This window comes from Polypterus senegalus, chromosome 14 (genome assembly GCF_016835505.1).
Source record: "Polypterus senegalus isolate Bchr_013 chromosome 14, ASM1683550v1, whole genome shotgun sequence".
NCBI classification, from domain to species: Eukaryota; Metazoa; Chordata; class Cladistia; order Polypteriformes; family Polypteridae; genus Polypterus; species Polypterus senegalus.
In genome coordinates, this window is record NC_053167.1 from 97,685,089 (window position 1) to 97,712,126 (window position 27,038).

Here is a 27,038-nt window from a genome sequence, read left to right on the forward strand (position 1 = left end):
TTGCCTGAGAGTTGGAGTCTGTCCATGGGTGCCGTCATAGGCTGCTATTGAATAGGAGTCTTGAGGCTTCTGTTGAACCTGGAAGTGCTTCTGTTTGTTAACATCTCAATTACAGGGGCATTCCTGGGTTTATGATGGAAAGGAGCCGTCTCCCTGCATCAGAGAGCCAGAGTTGAGAGTGAGATATACAATGCTCTAAGAGAAAGATGGGAAGTAGATGAAAGCTGTTGTTGTGTCATTTGATTATTGATGGTGGGTTAAAGCCTGTAAAGATACTACTGTTAATAAATTAATTAATTGGAACCATTTGTGGTTGACTTATGTCTGATGGCGTGGCACTGAGGCACCCCCACTTGTCAAGATAGATAGATAGATAGATAGATAGATAGATGTTTTACTTTTTAACTGCTTTGTTTGCTGATTTAGTGTCATTTTTACATTCTCACCTCTTTCTAATAATATCCAGGATTATCATGCTTCAATTACTTGTATCTGTAATACAGTCCCTGGTAAGTATTTTGGTTGTTTGTATAATTTACTTTATTTGATTTATTTTTTTTTTGTGGGAAGAGTTGTATGATTTAGGTTTTGTAAGTAATTATTTTCTTTAGCTTGATGAAGAGCATTTTCAAGCTTAATCTAGTTTTCACATAAACCTCAAGTTTGAAAATACCACAACATAATTATATTCCAGAGAAAATAAATTATAGAAGACTTCCTACCCAGGGTTACATTTTAACTGCTCCTAATACTGCCAAGATACTGTTGAGTGAGACTCTGATTGACCCTCTTCTGGAAAGAATTGATTGAGAAAATTGATTGAAGGATGAAATACAAATAAGTTCAGAAGATGCCACGCATTAGAATCAATAGCCACTTAAAGCCCGAGTATTTTTCGAGATTTTGCGATATGTCTTAGCAAAAATGGATCTTGAATTGCTTCGGTTACATGCCTATGTATACGCAAATAATACGCAAATAAATGTCACTTAAAGCCTTAGAATATAATTTACGCATTGATGAATAATTCATAAGATGATACAAATTCAAAGTAGGAACAGGTCTGCAGCAGCTGAGTGGGCGATCACTTCCCGCTAGAGGTGTACTTGCCTGTGTGAGGGCGCGCTCTCCGATATAAGACACGTACCTCCGCTTTGGGTCAAACATTAAAAGAAGAGTGGCAGGAGAAGAATAGCGACTGCGCTGTAGCGCTGCGGAATTCACCAGACTTTGCAATCTTTTCTGTAATTCAGAGGGTTATTGGAGCCCACTCACCACAGGTGAGACTCGCCGCAAAAGAGACGGCAATTGCCGCTCCCCTCGAATCATTATTATCGTGGAAGCGCAGATTTGAGCACATTTCACTGAGGAGACGCACACGAACTCACCGCTTCGCCAGGAGGGTACTCAGGCGAATCCTGCATACCCTTTAAAATCTTGGCTGCTTTACCCACCTCTATTTACCATGTCGCTGTTGTAAAGCGGGAACAACTTGAACCTCAGTCAGACCTGCTTTGGAGTTTACATGTTCACCCGGAGACTCCGACTCCTGGAAGTCCGGCAACAGGCTGCTAAGTTTTCAGGTGACTCGAAATCTGTCAGGTGGGTCCGAATTATTCCGTTCAGTCGTGGAATAGCATCCCGTCCAGGGTTATCTGGTGACTTGCATGGATCTCCGTGAACACAGCTGTACATTGGAAAGATTAGGTTCGAAAAAGTATGACCAGATGAATACATGTTTTTAATCATTATCCGATTTTACCTTTCCCGAGGATGAAACGGTGCTGCGGTTTCGTTTTCCATTTGGCACTTAAGCACTTAAAAAGCAGATACGGTCATTATTTCTGATACGTATATTAATGTTGTAGCATTGCGTCTGACCGGAATTATTTTGGCTCGGCTGCACCGCCGTCTTTGTTAAATTATTTTAGGGAATTCGGCAATGCTGCACAATTACTAAAGCTCTTTTTAAAAGATTTAACCACTTAATTTTTATGTTAATTCTTAGTTTACAGATTTGGAGACTCTCAGACGGGAAAGAGAAAATCGCAGCCAGTTATGAGCCTCATAATTGTATCAGCTTCTACATTATTTGTGTTTATCTATTGTGATTTTACTTAATAATCCTCTGAAGTAAGACAGTCTGGCAGTTTAAAGGAAGGAATAAACCTGGCACGTAGACCCGCTATGCAGTCATTAAAGCCTCGCTATTGTTAACTTTGCCAATAAAGTGAAGCTTTTGCTGCGATTGTCGCTCTGCTGTAAATATCGACTCGCTTGTTAACCGCGTGGTGTGATGAGCGTGATCGGCTGAAATGAAATTTTATTTTGCTGTTGCAAATCAGCGGTGAGTGGCGCCTTGAGGTAGTGATGCAACTTCACAGTTTGTACACCTCATTTCGCGTTTCATTTGGGTTCCTTGACCAAAGACCCCCGTTATGCTTAGCTGACAAGCTTCAACTGTCCCCTTTCCTCAGTTTTCCCCTGCGGACTTCAATTCTGCAGTTCGAGGTTTTTGTTGTAGATTTAGGATCCTGCAATTGTTTTTTTTTTGTAAGGGCGGGCGGTGTGTGTGTGTGTGTGTGTTGTTTGCTTTCTGATATTTCGGCTTTCTAATAGTTTAGCTAAAATGTCGCTTCTATACATTTCTCTCGAATATATAAACTTAAACTGTTGACTAGATTCCAGAAACGATACACATTAAACACAAATACTGTACAACCAGTTTAGCGAATCAGTTACTTGCACAGAAAAATATGAATAAAAAGGAAAGTGTTGTATTTCTTCTTTGACGTCCCAGGTTCTTAAGACATAATTGCACAATAAACTGAAAAACAAAAGTCAATAAAAGCATGCATTGCAGCGCACATTGCAGTGGAGTGCGTAAAGTGTACTTCCTGTTTTTAACTGTTCAATACACCTTACATATTTTTTTTTTTCATTTTTTGCGAAATCAAACAGCAAGAAGAAAATGATTGGGGCACACAACCCCTACAGATATTGATCTGGTTGCTTAAAATGCTTCTCAGTTGATTAATTAATTAGTTTTTAGAGTTATTTTTTTACTTACCTTTAATCCGAGTATATCGAAATGACCCAAGCCTCACCAAGTCGCAGATTAATGCTGAGGATGTCAGTTTTTTGAATACAACAAATACTTTATGCCTTTTAGATGAATGTTATGTTTATTCCTACGTATAATAGCGCTGTTCTCAATGGAGGTGGGCATATATGTTTTATAAGAAATGTATACTGTTATAAAAAGTGAAACAGATGTCTAATTTTATAAAATATTGTACAGAGATGTCTTGTTATTTTGATTGGAAATGGCTTACAGAGTAATACATTCAATCTTAAAAAAAACTGTGTTTCCTTGAAAATATCAGTTTGACGGCATCAAGGATTCTTTACCTTTTTGCAGCTTCGTTGTAGGTTGTCTAATGACTCAAAGTAATTGCTGTATTTCTTGAGAAATCAACTGAAACCACACTGAAATTATGGTCATTTGTATTCAGATTCTAGGGGCACAGTCAGCCTCCTAAATGGGGCGGCCTTTTTTCCAAAGAAATAGCTTACTGTTTTGTTCATTTTCAATATATCTTGTATATTTCTCATGGAAAGGTTGACATAAATAGAGATACAAGATAGACCTAGATATTCAAACAGGACCATTTATTTTGTATATTCAAAGCGTAGCTTTATCTCTCATTCCAGTTCCCAAAACAGCCATATAAGTGTTCATTTCAAAGCAAAATGCACCAATATTTTTATTTATAAATGAACTAAGTAAATGCACTCTGTGCATTAACTGTAAAATAGAACTCAATACTGTATTTGGTAATACTAAAACCTTATACTATCATACCTTTTGACATATAAAGCAGGAGCGTCAACAAAAAAAACAAAACAATATTATAAGTCATTGGCAGTAAGTGGCAGCTCAATGTATTTGTTTCAATAGTTCCTCAGTATTCATATTAAAGACGGGAGGTTCCCTGGGTTATCAGATTCCCTGTCACCTCAGGCCACTACACTGGTGACCACAGAAGAGCATGGTGCCTGACATCGACTTTAGCAAATGTCTGCTTTCTTTGATGGTTGCTGCTCTTTTTCAGTCCAATATGACTGAGACCTGACTGTTCTTTCAGTAGATGGGACAAAAACCTTAGTTCTGTTGATTATAAGCTTTGTGTTTATGCTTGATTGCCTATTGCTATACATTTTATGCCATTTCACAAATGGAGAACTGATTAATACCCCCGTGTGCATCCTGTCACTTTCTCTTGTAAAAAGAGCACAACAGACTCAGAAGGCACCATTGTGTTTTGTGCTGTATGCCAACCAGACCCCATATTTACTATGCCAAGTGAATGTGAACATCTAGCTACATGTACTGTACCAATAAGTTTTGGGTAGATGTGTTTTTTTTTGTTTTTTTGTAATCTCTCAATATGGTCTTTCTGACCCTCTGACCTACATTACACTCATTGGTTAATGTCTGTTGGCAATTTTGTGGTGTAAATATAAAAATTCTAAATCCCTGATCATTTAATCAGATTCATTTGGTTTGCATAGCTGAGGTGGTACACATGAACGCAGGTGCAAATTGTCATCAGTAGAGATGCCTATAACAGATAAGTTGATAAGTGCATAGCTTATGCTGTTAAAAATTAAGCCATATCAACTGACAACATTATTAAACATATATAAACCTAGCTAACAGTACGTCCAAACCTTTTTGGCCAGGAGGAGCTTAAGATGTGCCCGGCTGATTTTCAGATTCATTAGTGCCTGAAAATTTGATTGAGTGTCATGTTCACACATTACCATAGTCCCAATCCTATTCTCATTTGTTCAGTATTTAAAAATCACAAATTTGACAGCATTGTTGCAGTATAACTGTTAGCTCAAAAACCCCTGACCGTATTTAGTTGATTATTCAACTGTCTCTGTCAATAGCATTGCCTTGCAATCCAACCTGCTTCTATGGCATGCCATTTGTGCCAAAGTGTGAAAAGAAAAGAGCAATTAGGAAATCGCCAACTGCAGCAATGTATCCGTGAAATAGATAGATAGATAGATAGATAGATAGATAGATAGATAGATAGATAGATATAAATGAATCATTAACTTTTGGAAAAACTCCCAACAAATTTCAAAAGCTCAGTATCTAATTTGAAAAACTGGATATCTGTTTTCAATTTTAAGCTAACTGACAATATCAGTATTATTACTGCTGATATCAAGGAAAATAGATTGAATGTTAAAATAGCCTGCCACAGTGTTTAGAGCTGTCACCTCTTAGCTCTAAATGTGAATAGTAGCAGTGTTACCCCTGGCTAAACCCTATGCAGGACCACCTTCTTGGGCTCCCAACATCTCCTATCCATCCCTCTTTGAATCCACTTCTATAGTATTTCTTATAACAGCTTTAATTTGAACAATAAATATTTAAATAAATAAAGAGGTATACATCACAAACCTAACTTTTATTTATTTCCTAAATTAAGGCCTAATAAGTAGTAATAATGGTTCAGGGTATCGATGTGCTGTTACTTGATATACACAACAGTATTGCTTGTGAAAAGTTATGACAACAAAAGCAATTTTAATATTACTGCTGCTACTGCTAATACTAATAATGCTAATACTACTACTGCGAATAAGAATAATAAATACTAATAATAATGAGTAAAAAATACTCCCACCACTAATAATAAAAATTCTAATACTACTACTGAAGTGTTTAGTAAAAGTACTTAAAGCAAAAAATACAGAAAGAAATGAAGCTGAATGTATGTATATATACTGTGTATATATATATATATATATATATAATATATATACTGTATATATATATATATATATATGTATATATATATATATATATATATGAAAATGTGAACGTATCACTTGCACTTGAGAATTAATCTAAACTTCAGTTGATCCTTCCAAAGACAGCAGATAGCCATTAGAGGTTAACTAAACCGGTAGTGTCAGTTGCCAATATAATTAACCAACAATTGAAGTTAATTTGAGCTCATTACTCTCTTTGTGTGTCAAAGTTGCTTGCTTGGTATTTTTTCCACAATTCAGCTAGGTAACCAATAAGCAAGAGAGCTTGTGTGTTGGTGAATTTACAAACAGGTCCTCAATGCATTAACACTCAGAGTGCTTAATATGTTGACTAACGTTAGAAGCCCTTAGCAATGTGCATCAGTCCCGAGGTCTAAATAGTGGAATTAGATAACCCACAACCACGTGTCAGCTAGGTACTATAACATTAGATAATTTCTGTTAAACACTCCATATCAAAACTATTCTACATAATGCTATTGTTATTTCAGTGTTGCTCCAGTAAACCAGTAGCTTTAGTGTAGTAGCAATTGATGTAATGTTAGCTAACTAACTGCAAGTTAGACAGCTTTAGATTTTTAAGCACACCTTCAAGCTCAGCACAAGTGGCTTCTTCATGGTTTTTTTTTCTTTTCTGTGCTCCTGACTGGGGTTGACTTGAAGCCATCTCTCTGCTTGTCAATGGCAAGTTATCCCAGCAGCTGGCAGCCGAAGACGTTAAATTGATGATTAATGAAACAATAGCACCTTTAGGTGAGCCCCGCCTCACACCAGTCCTTTGATTGTGGGTCCCCACACACTGTGTTTGATTTGTGTGTAGGAAGGGGCGGCTCTGAATGCTAGTCCTGGTAGTGTGTGACATTTTCTCTGTTACACCTGCAAATCCAGAGTGACCCTGGTATGGCATGTAACTAATGTTCTATCCACAGTGGATTTCTGCCTTGTGCTTTGTCTTTTGAGAATTCATCCTGTTTCTCTGGAATCCTGTAATGGAACAGTGACGTAAAAAAAAACAAAAATCAATGAAGTGTGGAGAATTGTAATATTTAGAAAGTAAACTGACTTTTGAATTGCTTAAACAATTGTTTAAACATTTGTAGTGTACTGCAGACCATATGGGATATTGTAATAGCTAAGCAATATTCTGCTGGGCTGTTAATCATGTTCTTAACCAATTGTTTTCATAACTTCTTGTAGCAAATCCTTGGACCTAAAGGCAAAAGGAAACTGTAGATGAGACAGCAGTCAATCACAGATTGCGCTTAAGGTTGCTTCTATTAGGGCAATTTTTAGAGGTGCCAGTTAAACTATGTACAGTATCTCTTTAGAATGTGAGATTAAAACAGACCCCCTGGTGAAGTCACACAGTGACATGTACAGTACATGCAGATTTCATACAAACAGTCCACGCGCAAACTTGCACTCAGTCCTACTGTCTGGGAAAATTAAATGTTTACCAGTCATTATAATTTGCTTGTTTTTGCAGTGTGGGAGGAAACCAGACTATCCAAAGAAAACCTTTGCAAGCAAGTAAAAACATGCAAACTCCACTCCGACCATGACTAAGCTAGAAATTCAACCCAAATTCCAATAACTGTAACACATGTGAGAAACCACTATACTGCTCTAGACTGTTATGCAAAGTAGTATTATCTATAATGTCCTTCATGTATTAAAGTAATTAAATCTATTGAAAAAATGAGTTCCTGTATTGTAGATGCAGGATAATAGGTTGAAAAGAAACTGTAAGATTGAAACCTTTACAAGATGCATTGATCATATCTTAAATGTATGAACATGCAAAATATTGTAATTTTATATATAGGAATCTAGAAATACTGTGTAGTTTAATTTTAAAATTTTACAATTGAGACATTGTATCTTTTATAGGGTGGTACAGTGGCCTCTTTTATCTTGGATTCAGTTCCTATGCTGTTGGTTGGATAGGGATACTCCATTTTATAGGGAATGCATGGCTTCTGGCAGCCCACTGAACACAGGTGACATACACTGAGAAGCCTCTGCGTAAACTGATCTGGTTGGTATGCGTGCCATGACACACACGCACACAGTTCACATGGATAACAAACCCAAACAAGTAAATGTCAAAATGAGCACTCGTGTCCCGTGTACGTTAAAATTCATACACTCAGTGCAACTCCAAATGCAAACAAATCCAGTGATAAAAAAAAAACGGCCCTACCTTTTAAACTGTGAAAAGTCAGCGTAGTAGACAGCTCTTCTCTATGTGCTGATTGATCACCCACCCTGTGTCAGGGGGATGAAGTAATTCAAATGCTCCTATAGACATCTGTCTTATTTACTATGCAAGAAACCTAATGCCAGAATGATACCTTGGTCTGCTGTATTATCCTCTTAGGTATATGCAGGAAACTTTAGTAACACTGCAGGTAAAAGTGACTTCATTTCCAAATTTTAGTTCATATCTGTTTTTTTTTTGTTGGACTTTTCAAATTAATTTTACAAAGCGATCCAAATCCAACATGTGTTCAGATATATAACCTGAGTATACATCTCCTGCATAAATTTTATTAAAAACAAATTTGTCTGACAGTTCAGACTTCACAGTGCATATCTACATCAACAGCATGCTGAAAGCTGTCCTACTTCATGTTGGTTTTAGTGGACAACATCTGTGAATTTCTCGGCTCCTGATGGCAAGGAAGAGGAACAAAAAAGGAATGATCAATATTGTTTCTTTGAGCACAATACCCACTGCTGTGTATATATGCTGTATATGTGTACAAACATAAGGGAGCAGCTAGGACTGGTGGGGCGAGATGAGGAGGGTTTCAATACAAAATCCTGGACTGATGATGTAAAAAATAAAAGCCGAGGATAGCAATAGGGCAATACTGACTGGTAACAGTTGCCATAAATGCACTGTATGCCCACCAGACTGATTTGGTACACAGTCATCTACAGATATATATACATTCGAGAAGCAGATGTCTGTATCAGTACCACAAACAAAGGTTGGTCTAAATTCAGTGTGTTATTGGGGTTCACTCTTTTCTTAACAGATCAGATCTGATCTGTGTCACATATTTCTGTAGCTAAGCACCACTCACTTCCCAATAACTTGTATAACATCTGTAAAGAGCCGCCCCATCATGACTTTGTTCAGTAAGGATGCACACAAGGCTTCTCTCTTGCTCATCTGTTCTGATGTGTTCTTTCTTAATACCATTGGCATCTACTGTAGATTGTAATAAAACACAGAAAATGATAACTACAGAAGTTAGAGGAAGTACAGTTCCTCACATTGAGACAACATTTCTCTGTTCATCCCATTGTTTTTGAGGAAATTGTCTTATGTACAGTATACAGTAGTTCTGCTTGAAGATGTTTGGTGTTGAATCTGGTGGGAAATGAGGCTAACTAGTCTGGATAAGGGTGTGAAATAAAAAAATATAGCTTTCTTTACTTTTAGTTTACCTGGACAGTCCACACTTCACGCTTGCACCTGCTGTCGCTGGTTAGGGTGCCCCCAGCACACATTCTGCACCTGTTCTAAAATTTAAACAGAAATACCTTTCACTTTATTTAGACTCTCGCCCACCAGAAAACATTCTGCATCCTCTAATGACCAATCCATCTCTATTCCAGATGATTTATTGTCCTTGTTGAGATTGCAGATACTCTCTCTCTCTTCTTGTGTGTGAATAGGTTTTTCCTCCCTCATCCCCTAAGATGTGCTGGTTAGATTAATAATTTATAAATTGTGGGTGTATTAGCAAGTGGATCCTGTGGTTAGGCCTGTACAGGGTTGCTTCCTAACTTGTTCCCTGTGCTGCAGAGACAGGCTCTGGTCTCTGTGACCCTGAATTGGAATAACCAGATTTGAAAATTTTATTGTATATTATTTTTCTTGTATCAGTGCAGCAGTGCTCACTTATGTCCTCTGATTAGATTTAGGATGCAGAGAATCAACAACAGAGAACATTTAAGTACAAAACCGCTGTGAAAATCGCGAAAAATACAAATTAGCCGCAAACTAGAGTAAGCAGAAACCTTAACACAATTGTACATACGGAACAATTAAAAATGATATAAAGCATCAATCAATCAATCTATCAACACATGTATAATTCCATTATAGGCATATTATAAAAATTTTTATACAGTATATGAAAAAACTATTGCACATAAGACAAAAGAAACACATGTCAAAAACAAAACCCAATTAACAACTCAATTAGAGAGAGAAAATGTACTGCAAGTCCGCTTCTGGTTTTAACGCATATAACAAATTAATAAATCTTAACAACTGATGTGTGAGGCTGTAGAACTAAACTCAAATAAAACACAAACCTTCGTCATATATTATCTTGAATACCCACTTGAATGTCACTTTTGAGACAAGTAATGATGTACGTCTCAGAAGAATAATTCTGCAGCCTTTTTACTGCTAATTATTATGGCGCTTCCTCACCTACAGAGTGTAACAAAGAGTGAACAAGCATGTATTGATCACACAGATACTGATAAAAAGCAAGAGAAAAATAATTTAAAAAGAATTTGTATTCACAGCACTTTGTTCCCTGCTTTATTTCAAACCTTTCCTGGTTTGTATTGAATATGATTACTGAAGTATCCCTTGCCTTGCAGTCATTATGAATAAAACATCTAATTTTGTAACTTTTTATTGCTAAACATTAATGTTATATTCTGCCTATAACATGTAGGTGGCTACAAACGTATCTTTAATCAATGTTTAATCATTTTTATGTCCTAATGTATTTTAATCACATACGTACATTGCTATTACATGAAACCAAAAACATCAGAATGAGTAAAAGTATAGTTTTCCATTAGCTGCACTATACTTTTATACAGAATATTTACACTGAAAATACGACTCCATGATGTTTAATAGCACACTCATTATTTGAACTGCAACAAAGTAGCAAAGGAGGGTGAAGTGACTCCTTCAGGGTCCAACGAGTCAGTCCAGCCTAGTCCAATACTTTATCCACTAGGTCCCAATGACATAGTGTTTTCTAGTCATATTGTACAAAGAAAGCAAGATATTCTGGCAGACACCGAATTGGTAACCAGCAGAATCCAAAAATATGGAATTTAAATTTATATTTTCTTCTACTGTTCATCTCGCTTCCCTCCCACACTCCAGACTAAATTGGTTAAGTGCGAATGAGTGAGTTTGTATCTGTGTGATGGAGATGTTTTTGTATGGCTGATCCTCTCACCACACAGTAAGCCACTCCAGCTCTGGACTGCGATTTGAACTAAAAACTCTGGCCTCCATTAGGAGAGTGAACAAAAGTGACGGTACAGGTTTCTGACTATGCAAGTGGTTATCTTATAAAAGCGCCACTTGACTTGTATATGCTGATGGACTGATCTGTTTTAGTTTCTTTCTTGCATCTGTTGTTGCCAGCAAAGGCTTCACCTCTCTCCAAACTTCGACTGAAACAAACAGGGTTTTGAACATTTCAAAAATATAAGGACTGTTTTGAAACAAATTGAAGAAAACTGAAATCGCTCTTGTCAATGACAAACACGGAGGAACTAGATAAAATAGGGCAGAGCAGACTCTATTTTTTTTTTTTCCTTAGGTGACTATGATCCTTTCATACGGGAAGTGACATCTTTCACATCTTCTACAACTCTGTGATGGCCACTACAATTTTCTACAGTGGTGTGGGCTGAACTGGTAACTCACTTCAGCAGAGACCCACCAAATTAACAAGCTAATTAAAAGGGCTGGCTCTGTTATAGGAAGCACTCCGGACCCCCTGGAGGTCGTAGCAAGGAGCGTATTAAAACAAAACTGAGTGTTATTATGAACAGTGCTGCCCATTCTCTCTCTGATACACTACCACAGAGTACTTTCAGCCAATAAATTATGCACAGAAGTGAGTCAGGAAACATAACTGGGACTCCTTTAATACCAACAGTAATATGTCTGTATAATGTCTCAGTGTGACCATGACTGCCAAGTCAATAGTTTTCTTTCTTTTTAAATTATTCTTTCTTTTTAGTGATTCTGGTGTGAATTCAGATCATAGATGTGTGTGTATTTGTATTTATCTACCAGTGCATGCATGTATGTATTTCTTTAAACAGCTTCGGTAAAAAGCCATATTACCCCTTGGGGACAAATCTATCCTATCTATCCATCCATCCTTCCCAATTTTCCCTGATTTCCAGAGCAAAGCCAATTCTCATTTAGTCCGTTAACTAACCTTTGAAATCTTCACTACTTAACCATTTGCTTTTCTTGCAAGCCCTTCTCCAATCCTCACCTGAAGGTAGAACAGTCCTATTTACATGATGCTTCTCAAAGAATGTCCAATCCCATTCATATACAAAAAGCACATCTACTTAGGATTTGTTTTCTTCACAGTTGCAAGCATCCAACCATCATTTCTCCCTTTCAGTGACGATATCCATCTCAGATTCCATCCATATTGGATATTAATGACATGAAATTTCATAAGAATGCTCTCCTTTAATCCTTGATGTTTAATCATTGATTGTCAGAACCTACACACCGCAGCAACAAACTTTTTTTTCTCCCTCCAACCTAGTAACTGATTTCATACCATGCTTGTATTGCACTACCAAACTCTCAAGCAATTTTCTCCACAGTTTGGGCCATTTAATCTTTTAATTGCCATACAATTATGTGCTTGACCAGAGTTCAAAATTCCCTTGCGACAGCACCTGCACTATTAAGATTGCACTGGCAGTTTAGTTTATCCTTCTAATTGTTATTTTACTGTATGATATATGTTGTAAGCTTATATCTAATATTTATAGTTTGCAAGAAATACAATTTTCAACCCTTTATAATTTTCAACCCTTTATTTTTAGTTATAATTGCTCTGTTTAGTCATTGTGTCTGTGGTGTTGTTCTACCATGTATTGTATTGTCACTGCATGTTTCTTCATCTGTGGAGCTAAGACATGCTTTTCATTTTATTATGACAGTGAACTAAATAGAATGGAGAATTAAAGACAAATTCTGGAACATTTAGCAAAATAGCAAATACTGGATGGGAAGTACATCAAAATATATTACAGTTTGTTCTTTCTAGTTCTAACATTTCTAAAACTGTTGCATTACATATGAAAACAAGTTTAAAGATGTGTAACTTCAACAAAAGAAGGAACAGGTTAAGTGATACCACTATGCTGAATGTACAGTAATATTAAGATGGAATGTGAAATTGAACTAAAATGCCTTAATGGTTACATTTTACTCTATATATTTGTTATTTAATGATTTAAACATTGTATCCCATTAATTCTTTGATTGTGTAAGATAATGATACTTCTTATAATTTTCTAACACAAACTGGTCAATCCCATTCCCTTTTAGGCTTCCCTCAATGCAGTGATGTGTGTTAATATCACAGAAGTGACGACATACAAAAATAACACTGTGGAGCCCGCCATCCTGGTCTCTGTCTTTGCAATGAGTGCTGGTGTCCTGTCTAACTGTCTGGCTTTGATGATCCTTGTGAGTGCATACAGACGCTTTAGGTTGAAGTCAAAAGCAAATTTCCTGTTTTTTGCAGCTGGCTTGGTATTTACTGATTTCCTGGGACATGTCACCAATGGCTCTCTCGCACTATATGTTTATGCACAGCACAAAAACTGGAGTCATTTTGACCCTCACGAAATCTTGTGCAATATTTTTGGAGTTTGCATGGTTTTTTTTGGATTGTGCCCTTTGATTCTTGGTAGTGTAATGGCAGTGGAACGGTGCATAGGCATCACCAATCCTTTGCTACATTCCACCAAGCTGGCTCCCAAGCATATGAAGAAGCTCTTGTTTCTGGTGTGGCTTCTGGCCATGTTTGTTGCCTTATTGCCTATAATAGTGGGAAGACACTATAAAGTCCAGGAATCTCGAAGTTGGTGCTTCTTCAAAATTCAGAAATTGGATGGATTGGACAGATGTTTTTTGCTGCTCTTTTCAGTTTTAGGATTATTGTCACTTTTTGCAGCAATGCTTTGCAATACTATCACAGGATTCACCTTAGTGAAATTAAAAATGAAAGAGACAAGACACAGACAAGGACGATCCCATCATTTTGAAATGATATGTCAATTGCTAGCAATCATGCTGGTTTCCTTTATCTGCTGGGGTCCATTCCTGGTGAGTACAGATTTTGTTTATGCAACTTTTTATGTAATGCTATGGAATGACATTAAACCCAACATATTAAGGTTTCTTTTATTTTCACAACTTCATGGGATTTACATGTTCATGGGGTACCCAGTGTATTCACGCATCCATGTTTTATTTCTGCTATTTCACTGCATGTATGCCAGTAGCTATACATGTAAGGCATAAACCAACACAACATCGTAAAGCAAAAAAGCACTAGATTATCTTGTTTTCCTGACGACACAATCCAAAGAGACTATTACAGTATGTATGATGCTGCAGTTTTCTTTTCAACTTCATTCTCAAACAATGCCCAAAATCTATTAAGAAGTCTGTGTTCAGAAGCTATTAAGCAGGTTAACAGAATGTTAGGAAATATATATAGATTATTCTCAAGCTTTATAATTCTCTGGTGAGGCCTCATCTGGAGTACTGTGTACAGTTTTGGTCTCCAAGCTACAGACCGTGCTGGAAAAAGTCCATAGAAGAGCGACTACGCTGATTTCAGGGCTACAGGGGATGAGTTATGAGGAAAGATTAAACGAGCTGAGCCTTTTCAGTTTAAATGAATGAAGATTAAGAGGTAACATAATTGAAATGTTTAAAATTATGAAGGATCTTAGTACTGTGGATCTTGAGACTGATACATTAAAATGAGTTTATCAGGAATATGGGGATACAGTTGGAAACTTGTTGAGGGTAAATTTTGCACAAACATTACACGTGTTTTCTTTACACAGAGAACCAACGACACATGGAATACGTTACCAAGAAGCTATGCAGTAATAACTTCATTCTTTTCTTTCCCCAAATAGAGAGACATTTCAACTTCACAATTTTTTTAAGTAAATCTTAATGAAAACTACAAAATACCTTTTTATATAGTGATAACAATAAGACAATTTTAAAGACATTCCAGATTTGATTAAACTCATTTTCTTTACAGCAATTTTTATTATTTTTTTGGGTGCGCTTTCACAATACTTGAAGAGTACAGTAGTTTAATGCATCTCTGCATGGTAGTTGCATAATTTTTATATTTTCTGTTTATTATCACACTCCAATATCCTGCCAAGTTACTGTAAATTAGACCAGTACTTATGAGCTTGAGGTAATGTTTCTTTATCCAGTTCAGTCTGTAAACTGATTCCAGTGCTGTGTTTTCTCCATTTTTTATTTTTTTTATTTAATATGGTATAAACCATTATAATCCATTCCTAATTAGTCTTGTTTCATCAGAAGAGTAAATGTTTAGTTTAATAAGATAATAACTACTAATATGTTGAGAAATGACTAATGACTTTCTTTTCTACTTGTACTTGAATGACTAAGCTGGCCAAGACAGAATTTAATACTCCGTGTCTCGTAATAATAGGTGCCAGTCATCCAATTTCCATGAAAACCTGGAAAGCAGAAATGAACAACTGAAACCAGAATAATGCTTTACTGGTTCAGAATAGAGGCTGGAAGTATGTCTGCTGATATCTGAAAACCTCCCCTGGCTGGAGGCACATACAGCTTCGAGCTGAAGCATGGAATCGTAGAGGTGCCAAATGATGTCCACTGTTCAATCATGCATTTTGCAACTATTACTCCATAATGGATGTGGTCTGTAGTTACTGTGGAGACAACTGTAATAGGTATCCAACAATGTTTTCCTGTGGATCTGCTGTGTCACGAACAGAAAGGATGCTGATAACCAGAAAGCATTCCTAGAAGCCATATGTGGCTTGACAGTATCTTTTGAAAGTGGCACCAAGCATGCAAGCCAGAAAATGTTGAGTAAGAGAATGTCAAACTGTAAAGAACAAGCAAAGGGACTAGCAACTAAAATCGTCTTGATTGGATTGCAGCATTATTTGTGTATCTAAGTGGTCAACTAAAAGTCCCAAAGAAGAAGCTGGTTCATCATTGAAGGTGACCTAAAGCCAATCTACAGCGGTCCAAGCGGCTCAAGTTCAACATCAGCATAGTGAGGAGGACGAGCCTGGTCAATGGCTATCTTCCTATGATGTATTACCTGGCACCCAGAGGATACAGGTTCTGTAGTAGTCCATCTCATATTCCAGATTTTAAAGGTCCCTCAAAATCCTGAGCATCATTCAGTTTCAGTGCAGAAGGGCAACAAGAACAATGGCTTCTGAATTCAATATTTTTTTTATTATTACAGACTGTGCTTTTGAGAAATGTTATGTATCCATATCCACGTCACCCATCTGTCTCAGGGTTTGGTCAGGCATATATATATATATGAGAGAGAGTATATTAATGTTGCAGCCATGTGCTACAATTATTTAATAAAAATGAACATCAAACACTTGATCCACAGAATGACAACACAAAAACAAGATTTTAGAAATGTTTGCAAATGTATTAAAATAAACATCTGAAATACAACATTGACAATAATTATTCAGACCCTTCTATGATATTTCATATTCTATGATATTTGTGTCCACCTGCTGTTAATTCAATTGATTGAACATGGTTAGGAAACTCCGATGCCTGTCTATGTAAGGCCCCACAATTAACAGTGTTTACAAGAGCAAAAACCAAGCCAGGAGGTTGTAGGAATTGCCCACAGCACTTGGAGACAGAATTGTATTGTGGCATAGACCTGAGTAAGTCTTCAGAAAATTTCCTGCAGCATTGAAGGTTCCCAAGAGCACATGTGCCTTCATAATTCTTAAGTGGAAGCAGTTTGGGACAACCACAACTCTTCTTAGGGCTAGCCACTGGAGCAATTGTAGAAGAAGTGCCAAGGTAACAGAGATGATCAAGAATCCTATGGTCACTCTAGCTGAGCTCAGGAGAACTTGGGTGGAGGTGGAAGAAACTTCCAGAAGGACAACCATCATTGCAAAACTCCGCTCGATTGGGCTTTATGATCAAGTAGCCAGGCAGAAGCCTCTCCTCGGTAGAAGACACACAGAAGCCCATATGGAGTTTGCAAAAAGGCACTTGAAGGGTTCTTGGACTGTAAGAAACAAGTGTCTGTGGTCTGATGAAACCAAGATTAGCATCATGTGTGGAGAAAACCAGGCACTGCTTATCACCTGTGCAATACCATTCCAATGATGAAACATGTCATTGGCAGCATCACACTGTTGGGTTGCTTTTCAGCACTAAGGGGAACAGAGTAAAGTAGAGAAATGTCCGAAATGAAATCCTACTCCAGACCTCTCTGAACCATTAGACTGGGCTGAAGGCTAACCATCCATTAGGACTATCACCCTAAGCACAAAGCAAAGACAACACTTCAGTAGTTTAGGTACAACTCTGGGAATTTTCTCTAATTGCCCAGCCAAAGCCCGGACTTGGAACTGAATTGAACAAAAAATGAATTTAAACAAATTTAGCACAAGACTGCAAAAACAGCAAAATGTGAATAAGGGAAAGGGTCCAAATGCTTTCTGAATCCTCTTTACATAAACTGTGTGTTGGCTTGATTAGTAATTCTAAAGTGTCCTATTTGGATGCATGCATCTGTGCTGCCATACAGCTGAATTCAATTTGTCATTATATTTGTGAAAATGCACTGAACATGTTGCAACAACAGAGTACATATTTCAACATCAGTAAACATAACAGTAAATGATAGTAAGAAGTGTCCTATACTTCTAAAACCTAAATAAAGTAACTATGGGTTACAGGGAATCCGAGCCTATCCTGGCAGCCCTGGACATGCCAATCCATTGTGGGACCTGCTCAAACACATGGGGCCAGTTTGGAATCACTAGTATATTTAACCACAAAGACATGGGGAGAACGTACAGACTACACACATACCACCACTTTCAGGTGCAGGATTCAAACCCAGGATGCTGGATCTGTTTACTCCAAGCACTAAATACTTTGCTGCCATGCCTCTCAGCAGTAAGTATCAACCACTATGCTTATGTATGGTAAATATGACGGTTTTCAGATTAAAAATATAAATATGAGGTTTAAACATAATACAAGCAGGCAATCTAAGTACCTAAGGTGCAGGATGTGCCAATACTCAAAATAGCATACAAGTAGTGCAAAAAGCCTGGTAGTACAGGTGTTTTATACAGAGACGTTTTAGCACTCCAATGTTGGATGAACACTGAAATCTTTCTCTGTTACTATGGAATATACAGTATGCAGAACACGTATTATCTAGGATAACTGAAACTGCCTCATATTAGAATAAGCAAATCTGAATAAAAGTCACATCACCCTGTACATCTGACCAGCACAGAATAGCCAATTCATGACACATTTGCACTTTGATGATGTGCGTGCCATGCTAAAGTGGCTAATTCGTCATGCAAATTTAAGGAAGTTGTGTGCTGAGAAACACATTTCCACAAAGCAGCACTGCAGCTGTAGTAACTTAAGAGTACCTAAGGCAGAAGCAGGTCACTCTGTAGTGGATCACAGGTCTACTCTCAATGTGAACACTCTCAGAATCACTATTGGCAATTCCCATTACTTTGTGCCATTCACTGTCATGCTCTTCAGCATCACTGAGACCAAGAAGAGCACTAATACATTCATGGGGCTCCTATTTTTTTATACTTTCTCTCTGCAAGCATCGACCCATGAGGCTTGTTAATAGAGGCTTGTTTTTTTTAGGATCTGGGGACACAGACGATACTCAACCTCATCAAAGACGTTAGTCAGCATTTTTAAGCATTTTTAACTAGACCATACAAAACCTTCGGTGTTTTGGTACCCTAAACACACTCTTTTCACATCACTGCAATTCTGTGATCTACTGGCATCCTGACTGGGGTTGGTTTCTGCCTTTTATGTGGTGCTACTGGGAAAGGCTAAGACACCAGCCACCTCCAACCCCCTAATTTATGTTTTGGAATGAAATACTCAAAGAATGAATGGATAAATATATACAGCCACAGCAGACTTGCACCTCTCTAATTACAAGACTGTCATTGTTCAGAAAATATAGTGCTAATGGATAGGACTTTTATTGTACCATAGATTAAAACTCATTTCTCGTGTTGCCTTTTTACTTTTAAATGCATCAAAAAGTTGTGTGTATTGTAGTGAAAAAGGTATCACACAAAAGGATGTGTCTTATTTCTTAGTGAATTTTCATACAATAGAAAGACGCAACTGCATTTCATGGAGCTTCCTCATTGTGTTTGCTCATCATACAGACTGGCTAATTTAAAGCGCAACTTATAAAGGAAAAAGGGTGCAGCCTTATGAAATTGAAAAGCCGGAACAAAGACTAGCATGTCAACATGCCTTAAAAGCAATATGCATCTTTTGATGGAAAAGCCAAACATGGATGGAATGCAAACACAGGAAAAAGACAAGTCACTGTTTACTAAGTGGCCTGATTTTTTTAAACAAGATTGCCAGGTTGATTAGCTTATAATGAAAACCAGACAGCTGTAGGCGTTCATATTGTCTGCTGTCTTAGCATCTTGAGGCCAGGACCTTGAGAGGATGTAGCTAATTGTCTTTTCAGCATCTGATTGAGTTTAAAACATGTACAAAGTTTTTGCATCGCATTCTTTTTTTCTTTTTTTTTAACTGACCATATAAATTATAAGTGTGATATTTCTTAGTGTTTCTATGATGTTTTTGTCTGTCTCATTACTGATGTCCGTCCCTGAATGATGCACTGGCTCCTTGCTGACTTTTTTGTTATCTTCTCCTGTCACTATTACTTTTTCCTCAATCAGGTTTCAGCTCCAGCACTCATTTTAAATAGGCCAGTTCTCTTTTGCACATGAAAATTGGGGCAATTGGAGACACTAAAGAGCTGCCTCAAGGGTAGCTTCATTCTCTGAAATGCTTATTGGAAAAAAAAATTCAATTACTGCTACGTGAAGAAAATAAATCTGTTAAATTGGAGATAGGTGTAAAGTGTTTGGCCAATGAATACTGCTTTCCTTTATCAATAAGTTAAAACACTGCATTTTCTGGAGATTGGATCACTTCGGCATATTGAATAAAAAATAATTTCTGCATTGTATACCACTGAAGCCAACATTTGTTTTAGGCCATGGTGGTTTGCATAGTGCATAGGGCAGGCGTACTGTTGATTTTTGAGGAGGACACCTTTATAGTGTTAAAGTGAAACTGAAGATCTTTTGTTTACTTTCAGAATATACTTAAGTTTGATATTATAAATGTAGTAAAACACCAATAAATGGCAGTACTTATAATCTGTGACTTTTTCGTCCCTTCCCATCTAATGAATGATTAGCTAGCAATATTAAGGTAGATAAAAAAATCTGCAGGGGATCCAAGGCCAAAAGACCACCCAGCTCCCAGTGGGCATTCTACCTAACATATATATATATATATATATATATATATATATATATATATATATCATTCCTTAACTCATTGTTTCTAGGCGTTGCCCCAGAGGATTCAACGAAGTAGGTCTCATGGACATCAGGGGCACCTGCCTTAGTTTGAACATCACAGGTAGCCGCATGGCGCCTCAATAAAGTGGTGATTGCACTAGAAAACAAAAAAGAAGGGAGAAAAAAGTAGAGATTAGTAATGTTTGCAAATCGCAGAAGAAATGATAAACCTATGCATTTATAGTCTATTAGGTATACAACTAAAATGTGCCTACAAAAAAGCCAAATGAAAAAACCTGGGTGTTTAGACGTTTTTTTCAAGTGATGCATGGTGTTAGCCTGCCGTATCTCTATTGGTAACGTATTACAGATTTTTGGTACATACTGCAAAACGACGCCTCAACATATCTTTTATGCTTAGCTCTTGGAATAATAAGCAGACCACTATTAGAAGATCTAAGGTTACAACTTGGAATTTAGGTGAACACACACTCCAAACTATGGAAAGGGGCAACTTTTTGGGAGTTTTTCCTTGTCTTAGAGAGTCAAGGCTGGCAGCCAAGAGGCAGGGCCTGTTAAAGCCCGTTGCAGCACTTCTTGTGTGATTTTGGGCTATACAAAAATACATTTGTATTGTATTGTATTATTTAAAGCTTTATATGCCATTTAAAATCAATTCTAAAGGACATGGGTGACCAGTGTAACAATGCTAAAACTGGTGAGATTCTGCTTTCATTCTATTAGGTTACATTTAACCTGCCCTAAAAAAATCAACAAACCCTTCTCTGGACCAAACTTTATTAATATCCATCAATCCTCAACCCGTTTTTCTCTCATTAGTTGCATGATATTTAAGGCAAAACAAACAATAAAGAACTTCAAACATAACAAAAAAGTTACTAAAATGACTGGAAAATGAGCATAAGTGTATATTTGTTGGTATAAAAATAATCTTCTTGAGTTTTGTAAAAGAAAAAAATGTCATTGGTGATTTCTAAGAATTCTGACTGAGAGTTGAGGCAGGAATTGACTTTAGATGAAGGAACTCATTTGAAAAACTGTGGCCCAACAGGATCAGAGCTGCCTAGTCTCGCACAAGGTAGATAGTCTAACCCGCTGAATCCGAATACAAGGTGGATATGGATAAAACTCAAATTTTCAAACATGTATTTGGCAAATAGTTTTTAATGCAAATAAATAAAAGTAAATCCTCAGTTTTGTGGTCTACCCATTCCTTTTTTGACCATGTTTTACCTATTTAAGGTATGGAGAAATCACTGTGTGCAAGGCATAAACCAACCCTGAAAAGGATGCACCCCATTGTTGTAGGGAACACTTCCATTTTTTCACAGTGGGCCAATCTGTTGTCACCAATCAACAGATCATGCATGGCTTTGGGATGAGGGTGAAAACTGTGTTAATGAGCAGATAATTGAATTGGTTGGATTTAATCAAAGTTGACAGCTCGAGCCAACCTCTGTGAGACACTGTGGCAGTCAACATATTGCGCTAACCCACAGATAGACTTTGCATTAGTGTGAGCAACAAAGGAAGGTTTCTCTGTTAGACACTGGCCACAGGTTGTAATGGCTGCAAGCACAAAACTTGATAAAAAGAAACTGCGTAAAAACACCCTTAAGTTTTAGTTTAGGGTGAAAAATTCATTAATAACCTGGCACGAGAAGATCTTTCATGACACCATTTAGGATGGTATACCAGTGAAACGGAGGACTGACTCATAATTGTACCAAACATTGGGAGAGTTTATTGAGGAAACTGGAAAGCCTAAGTGGAAACTCTTGTACATAAAAGCTGGTGTACTGTATCACATCCTCATCAATCATTGTTTCACTGAATTATTTTCACTATCCAAGAATTACTAATGAATTCAGTCAATCAACATCCCCCCAAACGCTCCCTGTGTGTACTTTATGTAACTATTGGTGTAGACAGTGACTTTATTATACAGGTGTTTCATTCAGGATTACTGAAAACCCAATAAAAGGGTGGTGAAAATAAAACAATGAAAAGCTTTAAGGCTATGGAAAGCTGCAGACGGGTGCCGAGTAGCAAAATATAAATGCCTCCTCTCATCTCATGTTCTTATCCGCTTTCCCAGGTGAGGGTTGCAGTGGCAGCAGGCCAAGAAGGTCAGCCCAGACTTCCCAGCCCCCAGCTACAGCTTCCATCTCTTTCTAGGGAATTCCCAGGCATTCCCTAACCAGCCAAGAGATATAATCACTCCAGCATGTCCTGGGTCTACTGCACAGTCTCCACTTAGTGGTAAGGGGTGCCACAAAGGGGACATTCTTATGACATGCCCAAACCTCCTTACCTCGATCTGGAGGAGCAGCGATTCAACTCTGAGGCTCTCCTAAATCGCTAAATATGCCATATCATGGAGTGTCAGCCCAGCCACTCTGCAAAGAAAGCTAATTTTTGCCACTTGTATTCACAATCTCATTGTTTCAGGATTACTCCCAGCTCATTGCCATAGGTGAGGACAGGGATGGTGATTGAATGATAAATCAAGAGATCGGCCTTTAGATTCAGCTCCATACACCAAACAGCTGCTTTCGCACCAATCCACTTGTTAGTCTCACCTTCCTTATTTCAGTCTCTCATGAATACTTGAACTCCTGCACTAAGTGTAGTTTAAACCCAAACACCCCGTGATTCTAATCCCAACTGCTTCATATTTGTCAGCGAATCACTCAAGTGAATGCCAAAGGTCAGTCAGATGAGGCCAAGATGACAACATCATCTGCACAAAGCAACAATGCTATCCATAGCCTCCCCAGTGAACGCCCTCACATCTTCCTCTGTGCCTGTCCGTGAAAACCACAAACAGGAATGGTGATGAGACAGAGCCTTGACAGAGGCTGACACCCACAGTGAATAAATTCAGTTAAACGCCAAGTAATTAGATACAGCTCTCACTGCATTCATATAGGGGACAAGCCACAGGTAGGAGCAGCCCTGTTACCTCATATTCCTACAACACGTGCCGTGAGACACAGCGATATGCGCTTTCCAGATCCACAAAACACACGCAGACTGAGTTGTCATACTCCCATGTTTGCTTTCTAAACTGCCTTATGGGAACGCTGTCTGTTAAAAATGTTAAATAACATGGAGACTAATTGACTGAAGAAAGTAAAGCCTGTTTCATTTTCAACTGCTCTACTCTGGTGTTTACCATGTAAGGTCCATGGAAGTGAAACACGGTTAATAACTGTTAGTTCTTTCAAGCTTTTTGTTTTAAAAATGTCTCATTATAATATTCATACAAAAATGTGCCTTTTAAAGTAAATACTGATTAAAATAAGACAAGATATTCCAAAATAAGAAGAATGCCTTTACAGAATATCTTGTATCTCTGCTTTAATGCCACACAATAAAGAGCTATGGATTAAATTTGAACAAATTTGGCTCAGGATGACAAAACATTTTCCTTTCTCTGATCCATTTTGCTAATAGCACATTTAATCTGATCTTTCTAAATTTAATAACAACAAAATCACGATGCTCTCTTGACATAATTAAACACAGTAAAACTAAGTATAAAGGAGGTGTTGCCAGTTGGACATGCCGTATGTTCCTGCTGATTTTTTTATTTGTTTATTTCTTCCACTGTTCAAAAACAGTCGTAAAAAATGTCAAATAAATACTCTGGATATTGCTATTTTAAAGCACTTAATTTATTTTTCCAAAAATTAGGTTTCTGAACCATAGACAACAAATATTCCTCCACATTAAATGTAAAATGATAGCAGATAGGACGTTTTGAAACAGTTAAAAAGCTTTAAATTATGTTTATTGATCTTATCTTTTTACGAATGCTTCATTTGAATCATTGCAAAAGAATAATTATAATAATATTGAATTACATTTATTTCTCACTTTTCTAACTACCCAAAGCGCTTTACATAGATAGTGGAGAGCCCCTTCAACCGCCGCCAATGTGTAGCACCTATCTGGACAATGTGACAGAAGCCATTTTGCACCAGTATGGTCAATACATATTAAATACCAGTAACGGCGAATACACTTGACTTGAGCATTCCTAGTTTTCAGACTCTTTCTCTGTACGTTTAACATTCGTTTGCTCAGAGTTTGATGCGCTTGCTTCTTCCTGAGCAGCTCTTCTTTTCTCCACCCTAGCAGCCCGCTGCTTCTCTTCTTTCATCTGCATCTTTTTGCAATAAAACTGATTAAGTCAGTGTTTGAGTTGCAATCACTTTGTACATTTTCTTTCATTTTTCACTTAAGCGGGCACTTAAGTCTTCAATCTCCCTCAAGAATGATTTAAGATATGGAGAGGTAGAGGAAGTGATGGTGAAGGTGGTAGAGATGAGAACGATGCTCGTACGCATGCGCCACATGGCTGCCCTGCTGGCTGCTGCTGAGAGTTGATTCTACAATAAAATAAAATAATAATAAAAAGAGGAATAACCTTTGGAGGTCAATCATCACCCTGTAAGCGGACAGTAGAGGTCACATAGTATATGTGTACCAAATTTCTGGTCGATCGTTCAGACGGTTTGCGAGCTACAGGTGATTTAAAATCCTGGACAGACAAACGAACAGCCACGGTAGCGTATTATGTAAGGAGATCAGATGGGGAAAGGTTGAAAGAAGTAGTTAGCCAAATGGAGACCAGAGATGATTAAGGGGGCAGAATATACTTGGCCACAATGGGCAGTTTAGCAAGGAAATTGGGGAACACCTAAAAGGTGCTAAGAGATCTTTTATGACCATAGAAAAACAGGACCTCAGATTTTACATCTCATCTGAAGGATGTCGCCACGTTTTACAGCACAGTATCCCTATCACAGCACTGAGGCATTGGGACAGCGATGGCATCACCAACACCTCTTTTAGTAGCACCCCAAGCTTTCCTGGTTGGTCTGCCATCCAAGTAGTGGCCGGATCTAAACATGCTTGGCTTCAGATGGATTACCTGCTCTGAAGTGCATGTGGTGGTATGGCTGCTAGAGTCCAGTGCCCTTTCATTTTCCTTAGTTGGTTGACTTTGCAGATCTGGAAATGAAGTTATGAGAGTAAAAGTACAAGCTGATAATGCCTTGGAAAATTTTTTTTAAAAGTAATAAATTATTTTATTAAGAACATACGTTTCCAATATGACTGTATTTTTTGGGTGGATTTAGTAGTCAAGACAGAAAATAAAGAACAAGTTAATGAGTCATCACATATATTGCTGCACCTAAAATACCGAGTACGTTACATTTATGAAATTGAGCAATTTTTTTTTTTTTTTTTGTCTTGCAGGTTTGCTTTTTTATCATCGGAAGTAGAGGAAAGAACATTAATTGTGAAACATTGCTGCTTGCTGTTCGAATTGCTACTTGGAATCAAATCTTAGACCCCTGGGTTTACATTCTACTTCGTAAGGCAGTGCTAAAGAAAATATTTTTCATCAGTCGAAACTGCTGTGGATACCAAGACATCCCTCTTGACAAATGGAACTGCAATTCAGCCAAGGGCTCGCTGCAAACACCGTCATTTTCCAGCAGGACAGACTTCAGGCCAGGAACTTCACTGAGAGTCATTACACCGGATACTGCAATTGTGACACCATTTAGCTGACATTAAGGATGATACTGAAGATCATGAAGGAGAGAGCGACAGAATCCATGCTGTGCAATTTATTCCATGGGTGTTGATGGCTTTCTGAGTATTGCGGAAAATATTTATAAAAACAATAAATAAGCTGCACTCATGTTGATTTGTAGACCAGGTTTTCTACAAGTGCATTACGCATGCACACACAGCTTTTTTTTGTGTATCGTATGCACACTGGGGGATAGGACATCAGGTGTACGACTTGGTATAGCATTGGGAGGAATGTCAAAAACAATGGAAGGACAATTCATGGCTGATCACTTTGTCCAAATTGCACTCTGGGTTATTTGGTTTTAAGTGACCACAATGTAATATCAGAGTATTTTGGGAAAAAAGGCCCTGGTAAGTGCCAAATAATCATACATGGCTTTATTAACCTCCATTAAAGTATAAAGCAACTGAAGGAGCACTTGTGGCAACAGAGTTGGATTTGGGGCGCTTACCAAAAATGGACAGACATTTTAAACTTAACGATTTTTACATTTATTTCTGCTGGAAGGTTTCAAATGCTGTTCATTATATCTGCAGTTAAATTAAAGAGCTGGAGATTATATATGAATACAGCTGGCCCACATGCCATGCAGGACACATCTGTCCCATGCAAACTGAATGTATGGCAAGGCACTGTTAAATAAAAGAAAATGGTAATTGTAAAATGTAACATTATATATTTAAGAGAACTAAATGGCCAGTTTTAGTTGTGTCTTTTTTGATGAATTACTGTATATGTATATTTCCTGAAATGATTCATCAGTAATTCAAACAAAGTGAAAAGAGGATTGCTTTCACTTAACATATTGGTCTATACAACACTGGGTCTTAGACCAAGTTAGAACAATTCTAGAACTGGCTATGTGTGAAATTTAAAAAAAAAAGAAAAATCTTAAATGTTTACTGCTTTTTGTGAAACTACAGGCGTGTTGTAATAATCAGAATTATATGTACATGTTTAAAAGAAGGCATCACCGTAAATTACAGTGTGCTTTTATTTGCAGGCTCTCCTTATTAACCTGCTAACTCCTGAAGTCCTTTTGCAACTGCATACAGTTACACTGGAA

The 27,038-nt window shown here is 37.5% G+C and overlaps 1 protein-coding gene across 2 annotated transcripts; it reads left to right on the top strand.

Moving 5' to 3' along the window:
- Positions 1–1,125: 1,125 nt before the first annotated feature.
- On the top strand, positions 1,126–26,855 carry ptgfr (prostaglandin F receptor (FP)). Of its 2 annotated transcripts, none has more exons than XM_039735696.1 (3): positions 1,126–1,602; positions 13,226–14,008; positions 25,627–26,855. In XM_039735696.1, exons 2-3 carry the CDS (start codon positions 13,244–13,246, stop codon positions 25,942–25,944), a joined length of 1,083 nt encoding a protein of 360 aa, XP_039591630.1. In that variant the 5' UTR covers positions 1,126–1,602; positions 13,226–13,243; the 3' UTR covers positions 25,945–26,855. The 2 variants fall into 2 exon arrangements, with proteins under 2 accessions (XP_039591630.1, XP_039591631.1); XM_039735697.1 differs by having other exon boundaries at positions 1,126–1,280.
- Positions 26,856–27,038: the final 183 nt, after the last annotated feature.